The sequence below is a fragment of the Electrophorus electricus genome, chromosome 6 (genome assembly GCF_013358815.1).
Source record: "Electrophorus electricus isolate fEleEle1 chromosome 6, fEleEle1.pri, whole genome shotgun sequence".
NCBI lineage: Eukaryota > Metazoa > Chordata > Actinopteri > Gymnotiformes > Gymnotidae > Electrophorus > Electrophorus electricus.
This window is the reverse complement of record NC_049540.1, coordinates 19,197,185-19,219,182: the sequence shown is the minus strand read 5'-3', so window position 1 is coordinate 19,219,182 and position 21,998 is coordinate 19,197,185. Positions and strand designations below refer to the sequence as shown.

General features: G+C 42.0%; 1 protein-coding gene across 3 annotated transcripts in view; it reads right to left on the bottom strand.

Moving 5' to 3' along the window:
* Positions 1–21,998, bottom strand: part of sgcd (sarcoglycan, delta (dystrophin-associated glycoprotein)) — a 129,733-nt gene that overhangs the window by 87,991 nt on the left and 19,744 nt on the right. Inside the window, exon 1 of one of the 3 annotated variants that reach the window (XM_027000109.2) lies at positions 6,995–7,219. The exons of the other annotated variants lie outside the window; for them this stretch is intronic. Within the exon in view, the coding sequence (XP_026855910.1) occupies positions 6,995–7,132 (138 nt within the window). The 5' untranslated portion in view covers positions 7,133–7,219. Of the gene's footprint in view, positions 1–6,994; positions 7,220–21,998 lie in introns of those variants that run through there. 3 annotated transcript variants of the gene reach the window in all.

Sequence of the window (21,998 nt, the reverse complement as noted above, 5' to 3'; positions counted from 1 at the left end):
ACAGCAGTGTTGCTGGATGCTTTACACATCACTGTCACTACCGGTTTGAGTATTGTCTGCCATCCAAAAATATCCAGTAAGCCTGAGACTGACCACTGATGAAGACTTGGAGTATGGCCAGCACAAACTATGCAAAGAAACAGATGGGCTATAATCTCTAACTGCACAGCTACAATGTGTTACTAATTAATAAATGCTTCTAATAAATATTACTGTATATATCGAATGGAATGTACTTAAAAAATACAACACTGCTACAGTATGATGCCTCAGTCGGATCTGTGATGTGTTATGTAGGGAGTGACAATTCACAAAATAATCATGCATAAATGTGTGTATGCATCAACAAGCTTGGCACAAATCCACGTTATGTGTATTTTTACTATAATCATCCCCAGGCCAGCTTGCTGTAACATAGTTGCTGGCCCGCAGGGCGCGTGGCAGGACGCACAGACTTCCTCATTTGTACAGAACATTTATTGACATTACACATTTAAGACAATGGTGGCACTCACATATAACACACACAATGAACATAACTATTCACTTAACATTAAATGATAAACACCCACACTTTGACAAGGGACAAACTAACATTACAGCTACACAGATCTAGTTAAACACATAGCGACAATGACCAACAATGAGAGCACACACAGACAGGGGTTTAAATAGACATAAGACATTAACACTAAATCCTGTGCACGTGTGTGCAATCCCGGGGGGGCATGGTTACAACATAAATAAACACAGTGCATGTGGATCCCCGTGCACGCGACGGGCTGTACCACGTGACTTATGGGGACTGAAGCAGTCTATGACAGAACCCGCTCCCAAGGGGCGCGACTCCCGAAGCATACACCTGTGGGACTGCAACTCCCAGGCTGCCGTGCACACACACACACACACACACATATCACACGGCTCTTCCGGGTGCCCACCTACTATCAGGCGGGCCAGGAACCGCCAACCGGGGAGACCTCCGTGGAAGGAAAGGGGCAGCGACACTGCCTCTCTCTGGGTATTCTGATACCCTGCGGATGAAGTGGGTGGGGGGCATTCCCCATAGATGATGACCCCTCCCTAGGGATGTGGTTCCCGATGCTTCCCCTTCCAGGATAGCGAACTCCAGGCTGCCGTACACACATACATCGACAGAGTATGGCCATGCCCGGTGCCCACCCAGCACAAAGGCGTGCCAGGAACCTCCCACCTGGGAGACCTTTACCAGCCAGGGAGAGAGGCAGAGAACCTGCCTTTCTCGAGTCAATCCGACACTCTCCCCAAGATTTGATGCGCCTAAACACACAGAAGGCGCCGTGCTGCAGTGCCTACAAATCCTGCAGGCACTGTAGACATGTCCCCGGCCTCAATAAACACATGGGGGTGCACGTCTGCCCCAGTTCCAGATGTGCTACTCCCCCAAATAGTCCTCCTCTCCTTCACCACTCTTGGAGTGCCCCAGAGGCCGTTTGCCTCTGAGGCTGTGGGCAGACCCTTACTGGCGAGTCCATGGAAGGGAAAGGACTCTGGCTCCAGCCCTGCCCTCCGGAAAGCCCGCTGGCTCCACCCAACTGCCCTCTTTACGGTCCTTGTGGGGCACATCGGTACTCCTCGGCCAAGGCTCAGTAGCCACAGCCACCCCCCCAAGAAATTCCTGGGGGTGTTCCCCTCCACCAGAGTGGACTTAGATTCCGGTCACGGTCCTCTCCCCAATAACCTGGGATCCAGGCAGCAGTGCGGGGGGTGCCTATACACCTCCCGCTAGGAAGTCTGTCCTTCACCGACAGAGCTTGTGTCCTGAGGTGGTTGGTCATTCTGTAATGTAGTTGCTGGCCCGAGTGCCACTGGGCACATGGCAGCACGCACAGACTTCCTCGTTCGTGCAGACCATTTATTGACATTACACATTTACACAATGAACATAACTGTACACTTAACATTAAACGATAAACACCTACACTTTGACATGGGACAAACTAACGTAACAAAATAACACAAACACCTTTTTTTGGGCGGGGGGGGAGTTGGATCTTCAGTTACTTTACCACTTTGGTCCTTGGAGATTTCTGTTAAGTGTCAATCTCTTCCCTAAAACTTCACAACGATTGCAACCCAATGATCACAGCAAGTCAGCCCCCAAAGTGCAAAGGACCACTTGCATTAAATCCTGCCAGCAAGCTGAGAATAATAAGAAGTGTTCAATAAAGTGGTACCCTGATTGACTTTTCAAATAATGTATCATTAAGCTTTCATTACCTATAATTGCCCTTTTACTTAATTAGGTATTTCCAGCATCAATCAGGCAGGCATCATTGGAAAGAAAGAGACAGCCTGTCAAACCAGGAGCCATGGAGATGAAGGCTGTGGAGCATGAAAACTGGGACTGAACATCACTTGGCACCCAGACTTTGTACCTCACAAAAAATGCTGTGTTTTTACTTTCTGTCTTCTAATCCTGGTAGTAGCTGGAACCGGGACTCATTATGGCAACATTATCAGCCATTCCACAAATATTCAGAACCTTTTGAGCCTCTTATGGAACTTGATTTCTGGTTGATTATCTTTAATTTTGAACCAGCCATCTGTTTGGAGAATTTGAACTGCAAATTAAAACCCACTTTCAGTTCAAAAGCTTCAGTTTGGTGTTTGGGTGCTTTCAGCCAAGTGTCCAGGAGCAGCTAGGAAACATTTAGTTTCACTGGGCTTGTAAGCCCTGCTTTCCTACAGCTAAAGTCCACCTCTCTTACCACCTCCCTGGTTATGCAGAACCCCGCACAGCACAGCACAGTGTAAACCCCAAGGTGAGGATAATAGTGTGACCATATGCATTGTAGGATATATATATTTTCTGGCTACCATGCCACAGAGTGAAGTCTTTGGTCTGAAGGTCAGAACACACATTTGCCACCTGGAAGACTTGGGTTTGAGGCCAGGTGTGGTGGCTGCTGTCTGCCCTCGCTACAGAGACCCAGCAAAGTTAAGCATGGGCCATTTAGATCAAGACATTTCTTGTGAGATATGACCTAATCTAAATAAACTGATAGGATAGAAACCAACCTTAGGAAAAAGTTCCTGTTCATTAGCCCGCCATTTGGCATTTGCTGTGAGGTGAGGAAATAAGCATGCCAGCTAGTGCCGTATTGACTGCAATCAAACCAACTGCCACCACATGCCACAGCACTGATGACTCTCAGAGGAAGGCTCTTCAGTGGGACATTGAGGTTCCGGCTCGGGGCCCAAGAACACCAAGCCAGCCTCATCCATTAAAACAATTTGACGTATTTTATGGAGGACGGCCCATTTCCATTCTCTGTTTATGGCCCCTTTTATTTCACTTGGGGTGGGCTTTAGGGTGCTTATAAATGGAGGGAAAGTATGAATGCAAGCATAATGGTGCCTGCTGGGATGTCAAGGAATAAACAAGCGTGAGGACTTATGTGTTGGAATCTGATTGCAAATCATGGCACAGGCTGATGGGGGACCAGCAGGGGCCGCAGAGATCGCAGAGGAAGGTTGGAGTCAGCAGAGAGCATGACAGACAGGTGAGCTTTAGAGCCGCCACCGCCGTACACCAAAGCTTTTCTAGGCTCAGGAGAGCTCCGTGCCAAGAATAGCCACCCCTGCTCAGGTAAGAACTTTACTACTGCCCTCCTTACAGGAGGGATCTTGCAGTGTACAGGGTTAAGGTTCTGTAAAAGTGTCACAATGGTGTTTTTTTTTTTTTTTTGTAACCATATGATCCTTTCCCATTCCTGTCCAAAACTGCAACTCCGACTGTGTTTGAAGAACTAGAGAGAAGTTGTGGAAAACTCCAACATTTCACTCTGACTGCTTACAGATGCAGCTAGCAGTGGTAGCATATCAATGAGCATGTTGACAAAAAAAACAAAAAACAACACTGTTTGTCCAGCAAGTGGGTCTGTGAATTGTTTATCTGTCAGTGGTTGCTTGAGCCTCTGCTGTTCTCCTCTCACCAAGCTCCTAATGAGACACAGGAGCAAAGCGTCTCAGAGCGTCTTCTCCAGATCCACCTCTGCATTCAAAGAGAGGGAGAGCCCGAGGCTTATGGCCCCCCTCTTCACGTTCATTCTGCATGACCACACAGCACTCTGGGCCCTCCCTTCACCTGCCTAGAATACCAATGAAACATCTCCCTCCATCTATCTCTGTGCCTCTCTCTCTCTCTCTCTCTCTCTCTCTCTCTCTCTCTCTCTCTCTCTCTCTAGCTACTCCCTCTCTCACTGTCTGCTTGTCTCTCTCTCTCTCTCTCTGTTTCTATTCCTCTCTTCCTCTGTATCTGTTTCTCTGTCTGCTTCTCTCTCTGTCTGTTTCTTTCCCTCTGTCTCCTTCTCTCGCCTCACAAATCTCGACCTCTGCTGCACTCGGGCTGCTCTTGCATCTCTCCCACTCCAGTACACAGATGTATCTCATTCATTCCCCCACCATATTACCAATTAGGAAACACAAGAGCAAAGTTACTTTGCAAGGGGAGAGAAAAAGAAGAAAAAGAGGTGGGACGAAAGGTGTTGAAATAAACCCGAGCAGAGGAGAGCAGAGTCATGAGAAATGTTGAGGAGATCATTAATTGCGGGGTAGAGGGGCGGGGCGAGGGGTGGAGGGGGGTCGGACCAACATGCTCGAGGATAGCAGCAAGAGGTTTTATTTTGCCTCTTCCGTCAAGCAGCCTGACATCTAATCATTACGTATTCCTTTTCTTTCTTTCATTCATTCTTTCTTTTGTTGACATAGTGCTGACTATAAGTGCATTAAATGACAACTTGTAAAGTAATCTAACAGTGAACAGTATGGAAGCACAGAAATAGGGCAGGGAGTCACGATAAGATGTGTTTGGTCAGTTGTGAAAATTGTGCAGTAAATGGGCATTAATAGCTGCCATTCTGCATGTTTGTGGGTTGTCTGCATGCCAACATTTATGCTGATTGTAAGGTAGGTGGCTCTGTGTGCAAGTAATGTGACTTATTTCTGGGTGAAGGATGAATGGTCTTAAGCCTCCATGGTATATGAACAGAACCAAGTAGCTGAAACATTTTGTGGTGACACTTCCTTTTTTAGAGTAAATGACACTTCTGCAGTTGTCCCTGCTGCCTCTTGTCTCAAGTATTCATAAAGGTGTTGCTAAGGATTTATAAGCCAGTTATATATGTGTTATAAAGTCTTAGATTGTTAAGCATGGATAAATGTTCAAGTATAACTAGCCAGTATTCAAATACCCAAAGTCTTAAATAAGTTCAATATAATAATAAACTTTGACAGATTAAAGTTTATATTAGCTGTAGTAGAAGCAGCAGGTAGCTGATCAGTAAAGTGCTACTATACTATAACTCTTAACTATTACCATAGGGAAGCATGCAATAATGTTTACTGCTCTGTTTCCCCACTGGGGATGTATCTTCTGGGTAACAGAACAAGGTGAAAGCACAGTGCCGGACATTATGATATTGACCATAACCATTTCGGTTAAGTCAAATTACATTATTCTCAACACTTACGATTTGTCCTCTTAATACAAAAATGCTGACACACCGGGGATCATGAGAACAGACTTCATTTACCAAACAAATTAGCATTAATCCAGCTAGTCACAATTAATTTCACCTCTGGAGAGTTGGACGCATTGCAAATTTGATTCAGCTCCACTGGTTGCGTAGTGTTTTCAGAACTACAGTGCACTGTACATATTCAATTAAGTCAGTTTAAATGTACCTTTCAAGTGAGTGAACAGCAAATGCAAGCCTCACCATACTGAGCGTAACCTACATACTGCATAACAAACAAAATTCAACAATGCCAAATTGCCTAATTGCATTTCTTTTTGAGAACATGTAAGCAATTATCGTATATGTTCCCTACAAAGTGTTCCACTGATAAGGTAATGTGCTGGTACCTTGCACGAGTGCATAAACATAAGCATGATATATGAATGTTCCCATGTTAGAATACGAATTGCTTTGTGCAAAGCTGATAAATAAACAACAAAATTGTGTTTAAAATTTTATTCTAACATTTTTTTTGGAATTACACTGAGTGAGACTGCTTGTATCTGCATTTATATTGAGCGCATTATTTGATCAGCAAAAGAACATTACAACATTATAACACATCACTTTTGGAGAATCAAACAGGAAAAGAGATTATAGCAAATCCATCTATTCTATCCATCTACTCCACTGATATTCAAGGGAGGATGCAAAACCCATGAAAGAAGAGTGGGAGAAAAACAAAAACGTATAAAAGAAAATGGTGTGTAGATAATTTTTATCTGTGGGATTTGTTATGACCACCAATATTCCTCAAAAAATCAAGTACAACCAGAGAGAGACAGATTGCCCCCCAGATTGCCCTACACAGATGTGTGTGCCTCAAAGTATGGGAGGAAACAACATTTCCGGTGCTAGTTCTCGCTGCCGCCCTGCAAACCAAAGATGTCACAGCAAATCTCCTGCCCTTTCACTAGCTCACCTCACCACTGGAGACCACAGACTCCAGTAAATGACTCCGTGAAGAAAAAACAGGATAATCCACTTGAGGCAATAAGAAGCCATCATGTTAGCATGATCTTCTACTATCCATGTTGATGGTCACTGTGTGGAAAAATATGCCTGTGTTTGAATGGTAATGGAAATGTACCACCACACAATTCAGCTTTGATGAATGTAAATTTCCAAGAAGAGCTGCAGATGGTGTCATTTTGAGGACTACCTTATCACTGCACTACCTTTTCATTTCACCCTCCATATATGAAACATCCACATCTAAATCCAATTCAAGAAGCAATTGATTTGCTAAGTGGGCTTATATGACACACCTGGCCTCTTCTCTTCCTTTTGTTTAGACATTGCATTAAGCAATGACACAGCTAGGCAGTCATAGCCCACTAACCATGTCTAATAATAGCCCAGATGGTGACCACCATGGTTGGCATTGTGCTGTAATTACAATCAGAATACAGGAAAAAAAAACAACCACTCACTCTTTTTCCTCTCCATTGTGGCCTTGGATGACCTGCCAGTGGTCTGCTGGGCACAATGGGAGCCCGTGGCTCTAATAGCCCACCTGCCCATCCACGTGACCCTTCCCCGTTTGACCAGGAACCTTGGTGGCCTGCCATGCGATGAAACACGAGTGTGCAAGCTCCAAGAACGAACCGTAAAGTCAGCAAGTCGTCGGATGCCGCATGCCACAGGACTAGAGTCTGTCTGGCCTCTGTTTGTGTAGTGCAGTGATCAGATGGAGGAGGACAAGCTTACATGCCCAGCATATACCATGCACCATCAAAGGCGGGGTTTGGGAGACAAAGGGGGCCAAGTCAAGATGGGAATGCAATGGCTCATCTGACCCCCAAGGACATGAACTTGGGTGGGCGATGGCATTTGACTAGGGGACAATGAGACTCAAATAAACAGGCTCCATTGTGCTTTGGGCCTGCTGACACCGCTCTGTGAAGGGATTTGTTGTGTTTTTAAGCAGCGAGGGTCACCGAGTCTTGCAAGTAATTGCACTAGTTAAAGATCTGGAACATGAGGAAAAGCTATGTTCATACCACTAACTAATGTTGTTTTTGTTTGTTTGGTTGGTTGGTTGGTTGGTTGGTTGGGTTTTTTTGGAGCCAACACCTTGTGAAGTGATAAGTGAAGTCTGAAAGAAGCTCTGCAGGGCAGGTTATTAAAGACTAAACTGATCATATTGGGAGTCTTATCAGAAAAGTGAAGGAAAGAGTGATGTTTTATGTGTTTTATGCATAGCAGATGACATATTAGTAGAATCATTCAAAAGAATTGTCTTGATGATTTTTTCCTTACTTCTCTTTTACCTTATATATGTAAAATACTTTAATACACATTGGAATAGTCTGCTAAACACATTTATCTTTTATACTGTTCACTGTGCATAGCCCTTAAATCCTGTTGTAAAAAAACAAGCAAGAAAAACCTCTAAGCCCTACGCAAATATCATGGTGAAGTCATGCATTGTTGAGCCAAACTCAACTGCGGAAAAAGCGATAATTGTGAGGATTACCTCCTGCGCATCTGACACGGTGAAATGGGATCCTCCACCAGCTCAGCAAACACAAGTCTGCATTTCTTGCCTTTGATAGATGAGTGTTTGCCAAATTGGATTTGGATAGGATTGTGCTCCATCTAAGGTGCTACAGATGCTTATTTGTATCAGAGTTCAAGTGAAAGGCAATGGCATTCAGGGATGAAAGACTCCTTGACAATGACCCTCTGAACTGGTCCTCTGTTGCGCTTTATACACTCAGATGCTGTACAGACACCTTTGCATAGGAATCACATTTTGTCAAAAGGAAAAGGACAAGTCAGGCAGAGAGGTCAGCAGCCTGAATTAACTTCTGGTACCCTTTGACCTCCTATGAAATGCTGTCTATTAAGTGCTGTCTGACACAGTCATACTGACACAGACTAAACTTAAGAACACAAGATAAATGCCATTATAGCCAAATGACACAAATCAAGGTAAGGTATTGCAGAGCAATACCCCTATACATAAAGTTTACTGGTACAGTTTGAATATGTGAAAATTACATTATCAAAGTCATGTTGAGCAAAATCGGGGCTGAACTGGCTAAGAAAGAGTTAAAAGACAATTTAATCTAATATGGGAATTTGAGAGGAGAAAGCAGCAACAGGTCACACCCGTTGCCATAGTTTATTTTAGTTTGGAGCTTACTGATACATTCTCATATTTTCAGCTTTTGTTGATGTAGTCCTGGGAGTATTAAATTATTCATGGAGTGATGGCAAGCAATAAACATATCCTTTCTTTTTTTATATAATCCAGGTGGCACATAATACACATTACTCATTGCTGATTTATTTCCCATAAGCACTGTTACATGTCCTGGCAAATGGCAAATGCAGGTTCCAAAGAATATGCTGATAAGGTGCAGCTTTCCGCATTAATCATGTGGATTCTTGAAAGCAAAAAAACATTTCTTCCCTGTAAAATGGACAATTCAATAATGTCTAAGTGAAAAGGGTTCAGAATTCAATAGATGAAATCACTGCAAAAAGAGTGCTTTAGTGTGTAGTAATGAACTGAGAGTATTTGTTCACTGTCATGATTAGTCCCTCCCATATTCCGTGTTCCATGTTTTTCCCCGTCTTGTGCCCATAAGTTCCTTTCCGTAGTTTCGTTTTCTCCGACCCTCGTTTAATTTTCCACACCTGTCCCTCGTTTCTAGTCATGTTAAATTCATGTATTTAAACCCTGTCTTGAGCACAGTGTTTTGCTGTTCATTGGTGGTTGAATGTATGTTTATTCTAATGGTTATGTTTCTTTGTATTCCATGCCTTTGTGTTATCCTAGCTTCCGTGTTTCCTAGTCTGTTATAGTCTGCTTAACCTGTGTGCTTCCGTGCGTTTAGTTCTCCTCGCTGTTTGTGTTTAGTTACTCGAATATTCTAGACCTTGTCTCGTTTTTCATGTATCCCCGTGCTCTCCGTGTCGGCTCTTTGACCCTGGACTGCCTTAACGACTGATTCTGGAATTGCCCCTAATAAATCTCGCTTTTCTCCCCACATGCGTCCGCCTCCTTACCACTCGACGTTGCATTCACTTCCTAAACTGTCAACCAAATTTTCAGATTTTCTCTAATAATATCTTCCTGTTATAAAATTGCAATAACGATCCACAATAAATGAACAGGGTGTTGATAGGTTTGCCATTATTGCTATGGTAAAAAAGCTATTTTATTTCCTTGAAGGTCGCCTAGGGATATAGATTGGGACATGGATGTGTCGGAGTGCCCCAGTGTTTAGCCTCATTTTCTTGAATTTCAACATTGAAGTACATGATATGCACAAGTAAGAGAAATAAAATTAATTAAATGATGAAATTAAAAAAATAGATTTTGATTGACTAATCCTTCCATTTAAACACCACATGAATGAGGGGTGTCAGCATTTGTAAAGTAGCTAGCTAGCTAGGAGTCTACATTAGTGCAGTGGTGGTTTTTACCACTATGCAAACCCTGCAAAATGCATGGGGCCCCAGAGATCAGGATGGTTAAGTTCTGATTGCAGTAAGAAGATTGTACAGGGTGTGTAAACATTTTATTTTGCTGTTAAAAAAAAAAAAAAAAAAAAAAAAAAAAGATTTTTTGATTAGAGCCCCCAGGCAGAACTTTGCTTGGGACCCCAGAAATGTCAAATCTGCCCCTTTAACAGTAAACACAAATTAAATAAATACCTTGTTGCCTACAAAAAGTGATTGTTGTTCTCCCATTAATTATATAATTAAGTAAATGGTAATATGACTGAAGAATGATTTTCATAAACATTGGCTATTGGCTTTGTTGGAAATAGTTCAGGCTAGCTTCCTAACTCCCTGCCTGCAATGGAGGATCTCCATGATGGTGTTAATTGTGATATTAATTACTGTTGTTATTAGTAGTAATTTAGCCACTTAAGGCACGTTCTACTTTCCCCTAGTGTAAACATTTAATATTTCCTGATTTGCAGATAAGAGTCACTATTACCAAACAACATGTATATTTCTCATCTGTTTCTCACAACTTTTGTAGCTTTGAGCAGTGCAATCAAGAAGAAAAAAACTATGCTAGTATAGGATAATGCTAGTCTTTTTGCATTGTTAGCTGTGGCTATAACTAACAGTTGCAAAGCACAAAGTGGATTAATATTTTTGCACTCTGTGCAGTAAATTCACTTCCATGATAACAAGCCTCTAAAAATGTAAGCATTTTTTGTAGCAATGAAACTCCGATGACCAGTTCAACACTTTCTTCTGAGATTTTCATGTGTCTGATATGTTGCAGTGCTGACACCAGTGTGAAAAGTGCTGTGCAGTGAATGGCAATCCTGGGAAACAAGGTTTGTCTAGTTGTCTTATTCAATTGTAGCTCCTGCTGTTTCCTGATACACTGATAGTTTTGAAATTGTACAACATTCCTTCACTGTCATTAACTGTCACAATTAAAACATATTCTTAATTATATGCAGAGTCTTCAGCTAATTAAGGTAAGGACTTTGTTTATCATAGAATCTTTGGTAGGCACAATCTGCATCTAATTTAAATGTATCATCAGTATGGTTTACTATGTTTGGATTTTGTGGGGGCTATGCCTCTGGGTGTAGAAGAAAAAACAAAGATCCTGCATTAATCTGTGCCAATTTAAAATGGAGCTTGTATCAGCGGGAGGGAAAGCAGGCAAACGATCCCAAATAGCATTATTGGACTGAAAAAAAAAAAAAGTGAGGCAGAAAAACTCCAGACAGTGAAAGTGAGATTCATTTGGTAGTAAACAACATCTGTATGAGCTAAGTCAAACATGTGCATGGAGGATAGATGATGATACAGGAACCAAAGAAACTGAATCACATTGAAAATTATGTGTGTATATACATAGTGATACAGCACAAAAGATATAATGAACATGCATTTGAAATCAGAACAGGCAGTATATTGTTGCTTGGGTCTCCATGTTCTTTTTACTGAGTTTAAAAGAAGTCCATTAATTGGCTTATATTGGAGAAGACAAAGAAAAACAGAAATTATGTTCTGTCAAAACCTGTTCAACTGTAAAAACAGTCTGATCATCTTTAGTCAAAGTTAGGCATTAAAGCAACCATCACTGATTTTGAAATCTGTTGTCAGATGCATCAAGTAATTGCAAGTTTGCCTTAGCTCATTGGTGTTTGTCTGACTGCATTGTTGTGGTACAACTTGACATTTTACCATGTGAGACACTAACTCAAAATAACCCTGAGTAGCAACATGTTGTCATTTTAATGATACACCAGTATTTCTTTTGATAGCATTTATAAGCTATGAATTTTTTTTTTACCCCAGTTTTCTCTCATTGTTAGTCATCTCCAGTTCCACCCACTAGTTATCTAATTCTCCCCCCATCACACAACACCACCAAAATAGTACATGGTTCCTCCAGTACACATATAGTCAGCCATCACACCTTTTCAAACTGCCACCACAACAACAACACTGGATGACACACTTGGGGGACAGCACAAAACACCAGCTACCTCTACCTATGCTGGCAAGCCAGATTGATTAGCAATGTGTTGATGGATGTGGGAGAGGGTATAGGCATCCAACCCACCCAGGCTAATTATACTCTCTTGGACTCCCAGCCAGGGATGGCTCTGGTGTCAACAGGGATTGAATCAGCCAATGACAAGGCTAGCACTTTGATCAATGAGCCACTCTGGAGTATGAATGCATGAATGAGTGCAGGCAAGCAGAAGTTACATAATTAAGTATATTAATATAGTCTAGTGAATGCAGGCAGATGCTATATAATTACATATGCTAATATGGTCTAATTAATGGAAGCAGAAGTTATATAATAACATATGCTAATGAGGTTGCAAAAGCAGATAAGTTTGAATCCCTGGCCTTGCTACGGGCCATTTTTGTTATTGTCACAGTCTTGGTGTTGGTGGTCATAGGATTCATGTAAGAACATGTCCTCAGCACTTCATCAGAATTGACAGCACCAGGCCATGAAAGCTATGAATGGGTATGGTTAGAACAAGGGGCAAATTACTGCTCACTCCCATAAACTCCAACAGAATCACTCTTGCTCTGGGTAAAGCCTACAAATTCTCTTCGGTGATCAGACTGTGAGAACACTAACTACAGGAGTTAGTGTTGGAGACATGCACTTAAAAGTCTTAAAAAGTGTTAAAGGACTTTCCATATGTTGTGGACACTGTGCAGGGTGTCCTGCAGTAAAAGGTGGCACCTTAAAAATCACTGTTCAAGAGCACTTAACTCAAAGAAGGACTTTCAGAAATTTTACCTCAAATTAATAACAGTAGATAAGGCAGAAGCTGACCAGCCATTCACAAAAACATTCTCAAAGGACGTAGTACATAGCACTAACCATTGACAAAGCGCATGGCAGATCTAGCCTCAGTGGGAGTGAAAGCTTTACAGTTAAGCTATCCTGAAACGCTGTCTCCTGCCTGCTGCCTTTCACAGGGCTGACTGAAGTAGGCAGAGCTGCACTTTTAATATGTGGATCAAAGCCCACTGCCTGCACTGTCACGCCTCATTTGGGGTTGACAAGCTGCCCATCTTTGCCACGGTTCCTGATCTGAATGGGACTTAATCGGTTGTAAGAAAAAAAGTTCAATAAAAAGAAAGACTAATTCAATGTACCTTATTAAACTTTTAATTCACCCTGGCCACATGTTCAAAGGAAACTGCAGAGTCGCTAGCTAAACAGGCCATCCATAAGGGGTCCTGCCTGACTCTTCACGATTTCTGCATCAGCAATGAGGAACGGACGCACATATAGTCTATGGGCCTCCATGTTAGTCAAGATTAGTCAACATTAGTCAAGATTCAAGAAACACCACCTCTAGTGGTTAAGTAGTTGGATCCGCCTTCTATTCCTGCTAGTGAAACAATGCACACCCACTATGAAATTTAGCTTTTTATAAACCTATAAACCTTATAAACCCATAAACACAGAATTCAAATCATAACAAAACATAGCATAGCTGTCCAATATTTCTTTGTAATTTCTTTGTAACATTACTAACTGCAAGGTAATTTTATGCAGTTTACCTGCATTATGTATATTTTTCTAAAGGTGGTTCACCCAGAGCATTACTTTATTTAACCCTCTAAGATCACATTATCTACTTAATTCATTACGTAAAGTGTGTCACTCAAACAGCAACGCATACAGATTGCATTTACATACTTGTCCAGGAGGAACATTGCTAATTCTGCTTTGAGATTCATCCCCTTTGCATTTAATTCTCTTCATTTTGGAAAAAAAAAAACACTTCTAATGATAATTCTTGTTTTAGCATGTTTGTTGTGATGGTATTTTTTGACAGCACAGCATGTTTTTTTTTTGCCCACAGTACATGTACCTGCTGATGAAGGGCACTCACCTGACCACGCAGACAGTTTTATTAGCCAAGCAGTCAGAAGGGGGGATAGAGTAATGAGGCATTGTGGAGTGTCTCATGAAGTGACTGACAGGAGGTTGATGTAAACACAAACAAGCTTCTGGAAAGCAGTTTTCAAACAGGTTTTCTGACAAGCACCTAATACACATGCGCTGATGCCATTGCTAAAATATTTTTTTATCATGTGCCTTGTATTTCAGAGTGTATTTGAATTAGTAAGAAAATAGGTGAGAATTGACCAATACACCTTTAAAGCTATCAAACATTAAGTAGCAGGAAGCTCGTCACTGAGTAATGTAGCTACTCTCACTTTTGTGCTTCAATTTCTTTTTCATAATACAGCCTTAAAGTCATTGCAACCACCCATTGTTAACACCCCCTACCTCTCACCCACCCCCCATCCCAGTTGCACAAGCAAGCTTATAATCTAAAATTAAATTGTGGAGATAATATGATTACACTCCCTCCTGGAGGTTTTTCCATCGTACCCAGCACCTCGCTGGGATTATTTCAAAGCAGACCTCGCCTAGTTAGGGAGGACCCTAGCTGTACACTGGTGAGTAAGGGAGAAAAGGTTCTCTTATCAACTTTTCAAAAAGGCTCCTTATCACCTCATTGTTTATTCCACTGGCCCTAGGAGCAAATGGGGTCTCTGATAACGATTTTGCCCCTTTACATAAACCATATGAAGAGAACCATAAGAAAATTATATGGAGAATCCCAGCAAATAGAATTTCTTTATCTACTGCTCAGGTAACAATGAAACAAGAGCAGAAAATATTTAATCAATTTTAAAATGTTTGACAGTTTTACCTCAATTAGTCGGGAGTAGACAAAGTGAATTTCAGGGGAACATCCTTGTTTGAAGCTGTACATATTTGTAATACCATCACTTCAGTGAACACTAGATCAGATTAGTGTTTAATCAGTTTAATGATTTACTAAGGCAAAATGAAGTGTACTATGATTGAAAGGTACTTTAATTGCGCATAAATTGATTGTTCAGTGAGCTCATTATAATTACAGAAAAACATAGATCATTATTAAAAATTTCAGTTTGTTTTGAGAAAAACATTGCTCATCATGCGGTGGAAAGTATATGTTAGTTTGTGTTTACTCAATATATATATAACGCATCAAATATTCATGTATTCTTTTCCTAATCTAATCTGAAGTGCATTAACTATAGTGATAGTGATTAGAAACTCACTAGCTTTTCATATTTTGTGAAAAACATGCTAACAATACTTCATCCTGACTTCAGAATATCTACAGTGTTTTGACTGCAGACATCACACAGGTTTTGTATCAATATACAATATAATCTGTTTTTTCACCAGTGAAGACTGCTTGGCAAACTGAATTATAATTAACACAATTCATCACTCTGTGTATGCTAACTGATGTGTCAATGTCAATCTCATCAAGAACATATCTTTTAAGAACAAAAGAAAACAAAATTAAAAACTATTTTGGTCAACATTTTCCTGTCCATTATCTTCTTGGTGAGTCATAGATTGCTAGGGACAGATGAAACAGTTTAATTTTTTATTGGTTTTGAACACAGGACATTATGTCAGTGGAACATACTGAGGGTATTTGTTTTAGTTTCTGTTGCTACTTAGCTTATTCAGCCATCAGCAACATGAAGTGTGTCATTGGTTGTGGAAATTTTCCATCAAGAGCAAAAGTGTTCATTGTGGCTGAGCTTTGTTCCAATTGAGGCTACAAGCAATGATACTCAGAATATGGCTCAAACTGATATGGCACCATGTTCAAAGCAACCCATATTTCTATGTTTGCATAGCATCTTAATGAATACTTGCTCTGTAGGCAAGCAAATGTCTGGGAAGTAGTCCAGATACAGCAGATGCATACAGTCAAAGTTAAAAAAATTAATAAATAATAAATAAATAAATAAATAAATAAATAAATAAATAAATAAAAAACACATTTTCAGTATAGAATGCTTTTTCTGAAAAAAGGTCTTGACAAAATAATTACCAGGAGCATTTATTCCCTGTTCAGCTGAGGCATGCGGGTAAAATATGTGTAATATGTATTTTTTGGAGTTCAGTGAGGATGCGGGGAGGTTTTATTTTAATTAGATTTTTTAAATTAGCTAATTAATGTAAAAATGGTGGCTAGAAATTGTCCAGTAAATTCTTGAAGCGAACCATTGTGAAATAAAGTAAAATAAACTTCCCCTTTAAAACTTTATGGCATGCACCCAAGAATAATAAATAAATAAGTACATTTTTTAAATCATATTAAGTCATTCCAGGTTCCTTCCAGACCATATACTCCACAGAGGGGATGTTTATGCAAACATTTTTACAGTCACTTTTACAACAATTTCCCGTTCTGAAAAATGACAAATGACCCATGTAGGAAGCCTAGTACGGTACTGGAATTACACTCCTCCCCCAACCCTGCCCCTCCAGCCGCGTCAGCCCTGGCTCTGAATGCTTGCCTGAAATAGCGTCTGACACTGATAGAGAGGGCCAGGTGGCACCACCATTGAATGATAAAGTGCCATGTGTGTCACCAGTTTGGATCACCCCTAACCCCCCCCAGGCCCCTGAGCTTGCAGACAGTGCCCGTCATGGGGGTCAGCCAAACTACTGGATGCTAGCATCGCTGCTGCAATAGCCCCCACCCAAGCTTGAAGCCAGCTTGAGTTGGTTACCGTCACGGCCCTGATGACTTGATAAGATGACATTAGCGCCCAGCAGGAGTTTCGCTACAAGTAACGACAGAGGTGACAGTGTGCGTCAAACTGGCTATGCAGCATTAGAGTCACTGGGATGCAGAGGACAGATTGAGCATGTTACTGAGGGCACAATTTGTTTTCCATTTTCAGACCTGTGAATGTTGTGGAGTAACTGTGTGCGACTCATACAGTCCAAACAGTTCAAATACTGCCTAAAATGTCTGAGAGTAGTACAGAAATTATGTACTATTACCAAAGCAACAAGATTGTTTTGGATACCTTTATATTATTTCTGCGAAATGGTACACACACTGAAATGTGACAGTATGTGTGAGTGGTCTTAAAAACCTCCAGCTTTGCAGCACTTGTCCTTAGCCTTCCATGGAGCTATTCCAATCTCTACATTCTTTGTTCACCAACTTGGAACAAGATTATCATGCACTTTGGTCTCAGCAAACTGCATATTTCCACTAGGCAACCCAGCATGCAGTGTCCATCTCTGACACAATTGTCCCTATTACGAAGGCAGAGAAATGTTCTGCAACACATTTTACATACAGTACGGAGGATTAGTGCAGAGTCAACATCTGAAATGTATTCTGATTGGACGGTTCAACCCTAAACGCCTTTGAGGCATGTATCGATCCTGATCTCGTAGGTCATCATTTAAATCAATCAAGGTTGATGGGCTTACTAAAGTCGATGCCAATTTCAAAAGAGTCTATATCCCTTAAAAAAATACATGCAGCATTTGAGAACCTGCTTCAAATTAATAAACTGTTTAAATATTCTACAAAATCTTTACTTGCAGCCTGGGATTCCTATTAGTATATTCCCAGTCCTGCCGAGAAATAATCCTGGATTCCGGCTCCGAATGCTTGGACTTCGTTCTAAAATGTTTAAGTACTGACGGATGTTTCTCTTTTGATGTTTCAAATCTCAAGCACTTTAATGTGTCATTAAATGTTTCTCTTGTTTCATTTTAGACCAGCACTTTGAACGCAAACTCGCATCACAGAAGCGCATAACTGTGACGTGACGAGGCAAACAGGATGCGGGGAAGAGGCACGATCAGACAAATGTTTATTCCACACACACAAGCGATACGTACGACACAGCACACTCGCTATGTACATTTCAAACACCAACAACACATACTACAACACAGGAGACATATATACACGCACAAAATGATTACAAATAATACAGAATAGGTGAACAACAAGAGAGGGCATGGCAACACAGATGAACACACACACGAAGATGTTTGAGGAGGGGGCGGGGCCATAACGTGACAGAGCCCCCCCCCTCAAGGGCACGACTCCCGGCACGCCAGCCTAACGGGCTGCGGACCCGAGACCAATGCCAAATGGCGAGGCCAGAGGACCGGGCAGTCCGCCACGGACCACCACGAGCAGGAGCACGGGGCGGAACACCGGGTCTAACACGATGACAGATACAGGAACACACACTAACCAGGACGGACACAGACACAGAGGGGAACAAAGTGACAGGCACATTTACAGTAACGGGACAGGTACTACACCACACAAATTTAATAGTCCAAGGAAGAGTGGGGGAGCCCCAGCTGTCGGCTGGGTCAGACGCCAACCAGCCTGGGGGGGAGTGTCCCTCGCCAGCTCGGTTGACGGAGGCTGTCCAGACCCTGGCACATGAGCATACGGAGGCACACTGGTTGTGTTGCCTGGTTACGGAGCAGACCCCAGTGCCGCTGCCTTTTTACCTCCCGAGGCTTAGGCGTAGGCGCTCTGGTGCTCCTAGTCCTCGGGGGAGGAGTTTCCTCCTCTGCCGACGACGCGGCCTCTCTACTAGTCACTCGAGGCTGCTTGCTTGCCCAGAGTGGCTTGCCCTGGGTGGAGCCTTAGGTGTTGGGGGTTCGTCAGCCTCGGAGCCCATGACCTCAGTCTGAGAGGAGGGATTCCCCTGAGGTACTTCCTCCACCTCCATCGATGGGTTCTCCTCACGATTGGACACAGGGCCGACTCGAGAGTGACGTCACTGTGCTCCCCTCGCTCTCCATACTCCGCATAGCCCTCTCTAAGGTCCATGCAGGACCCTATGGATTCCACCACCAAGTACCGGTCCTCGTAGTTAGGTTGGTCTCTGTAGTACCCAGCGGGTCCCCCCCGTTGTGATCCCTTCATTGTGAGCAAAGCCAAGATGAGTGATGGTCTCACTGCGGTAAGGAAGAAGTCCGCGGTGTTCAACTCTGAGGACTGGAAATCATTAAACCAGTCATTATGGTCAGACATAGTCCCGTTTGACTCCACTTCCGCACCCGGACCACACTCTCCTATTGCAGGAGTCAGGAGGGTACCCGAGAACACGTAGGGATTGCAGGTACGATTTGGGGAAGTGCGTCTTTTCCCCCTTCTTCTGCTTCTTCTTGCCCTTCCCAGGCATCCTTCTTCAGTTGGTGTTTCTGTGACGTGACGAGGCAAACAGGATGCGGGGAAGAGGACGATCAGACAAACGTTTATTCCACACACACTAGCGATACAGCACACTTGCTATGTACATTTCAAACACCAACAGCATGTACTGCAACACAGGAGACATATATATACACAAAACAATTACACATAATACAGAACAGGTGGACGACAGAAGAGGGCATGGCAACACAGACAAACACACACACGAAGATGTTTGAGGAGGGGGCGGGGTCATAACATGACAATAACAATATTGTAGTGAGAATCAGAGGATGAATCAAAAATAAATAAATAAATAATCAGAAATAAATTGCTGACATTCATTTGGATTTGGCTTTTTAGAAAGACTCCACTCTACACTTGCCAAAGTGCCCACTCTGCCATTTTGTTCCTAAAAGGTGTGAACCATTTGTGATGTTCACTTTTTTGGGGATGCAGGAGTGGGATTTTTGTAAGTATATAAATGTGACATTATTAAAGCCGGAATGTGTCAATTATTGTACAAAAGAGCAGTGAGAATGATGTCACACTGTATTTTTTCAAAACAGCAGAAGTCTAATTCCACATTAAAGAAAGAGCGACGAGTACATCGTGTTCTTGTACACTCCTGTGTGTCAGGTGTGCTTTTCCTGTTATGAAATCATAGCATCTTTTATTCTGTCCTTTAATCGTTAGAAGCACACCAAAATAAAACTTGACACTGTGCATTTTTGCTTCTTTAATCCTAACTGCCTGACTCTGCAGCAAAAATTTTGATTTTACTGTTGGAGCATTTTTAGAGGGCACTGTATATTTACATTATATGAGGCAGGGGAGAAGTAAAATGAACAATGCTGAGTTCTAGCTCACAGTAAGTAGCTTGTTTATTAGATGCCTTTGTAGGCCATGGTTTTTGGCTCTAAGTAATGAAGAGGACAGCAATGACTTTTATACACTTCAGAGATTGTTCAAATGCCACTAACACTGGGCAAGTAGCAGCTCATAGGCATAAGATATTTCATCAAGTGCTTTGCGAGACAGATGGTCTGGCCATTTCTTGTCTTGGTAAACATATTCCCAACTTTCAGATCTTCAACCTAGTAGAGGCTGCACAGCCAAGCTAGCCTTGCAATTTCCTCATCTTAACACTGAATGCATTTTTGATCAAAAAGTGAAGTGGAAATTAATTTTCCACCGAAAGATAGGATAAGACTGCATTCACAAACATCACCGCATGTGCCAGGTTGTCCTGCCGGTCATGTTTTATCTCATTTTCAGAGTGAGGTACAATAATAATTCTCTATGAAACCACAGAGGCACATATTACAATGGTATAAAAGCAGCCAAAATATGTGGATTAGAGGTCCTGCTGGGTCCCTTTTAGCCCAGGAAAGAGGAAAATGGTCAGAAGAAGCATGATGTGTGCATATGATTGCATTATGATTATAGAGATGTTTGTATTCACCATCCAATTTACTGGAAGCAGCTACAATGTTCGGACACCTTGTAGGTGAATATATCTCATGTTTTGTTACGTGCAATTTGTGTTAGTCATCCTCTAGTAGGGGGTCCTATCTCCAGTTCTGGAGGGCTGGTGCACAATACAGTTTGATTTCCTCGCATAAACACACCCAATTCAACTTAACATGTTTAATAACCAGGTTTAGTAGGTCTATTAAAGCAGGGATATTACCTAACTGTGCTGGATATCAATCTGTGCTGGACTACAGCTCTTCAAGACAGTTGGACAGCCATGATCTAAGACTTTGTTACAAGTGATTTTCATGAGAAATTCTGCTGGATAGAAGACAGGACAAAGTAACTCATCCCAGCAGTGACAATAGTGTGTACCAAGACATGTAGCTGTGCCTGGTCAAATTCAGAGCTACACCCACTATCAGTGTCAACGTCACTGCTGTGTTGGAATGGCCCACAAACAATAATATCTGGTGGACATGTCCTATGTTCAGAAACTGCCCACCATCAAAGAGGCATGAGGCTGGCTAATAAACTGTACATGGCAACAGACAGACTAATAGTACATCTACAAAGCACACCTATACAATAGGTGTGCCCAAGAAAAAGACTAGGGCTTCAAATAAAATCAGTGTACAATAGATGGATTAGTCAACGCAACAATAGGCAATCTTATATTCTAACTCTAACCTTGTGTGTTTGTCAAAGATAGGTCTTTTGACAGCATCCTATGAAGCCAGCCATTAGAATTAAAAGGCACTGGCGAGTCCGCCAGCATGACAGCTAATCTGTAGTTCCGCTGCCTTTATAATGCCCTGGAAGATCGGCATGCCAAAGTACAAGGCCATTAGTACGATGTTCAGCTTCCATGGAACCCCTTCAGTTCATGGAACCTCTCCACCTCAAGGTCCACCTCCACAACACGCGCGGCCAGCTCTCATCCCAACAAACACAATAAATATTTATGTTTTTCAATATTCAGCCAGGCATGGAAATGATTGAATGGCGGAACGAATAGGAGGTGTTCATAAACTACTGTTTCATAACATCTCCCAACTTGCATATAGACGAAACAAAGATATTCCCCCTCAATTAATTGCTTGTCAAACACAATGTGTACCAAGCCCAGGCCGGCAGATCTTGGACAACGACGCAGTGTTTCTGCTTTGATTGACATCCACCCCCTGTATGAAGACTTCCCTCACTGTGCTATATAAATAGATTTAGATACATTTCCATGCCAGAATAATTACGTGGCCTTGCATCTTTGACGAGATCATATAAACCAGTGATGATGTTGGCCAGCCTTTGTCTCTAAACTGCTGTGGTCTGTATATATTTGTGGAATATTATTCCCATATGATATAAACAGCCAGGTAATGAAAACATATTAAATAGCTTCCTGTTGAGTATGCTCTTCTCCTGA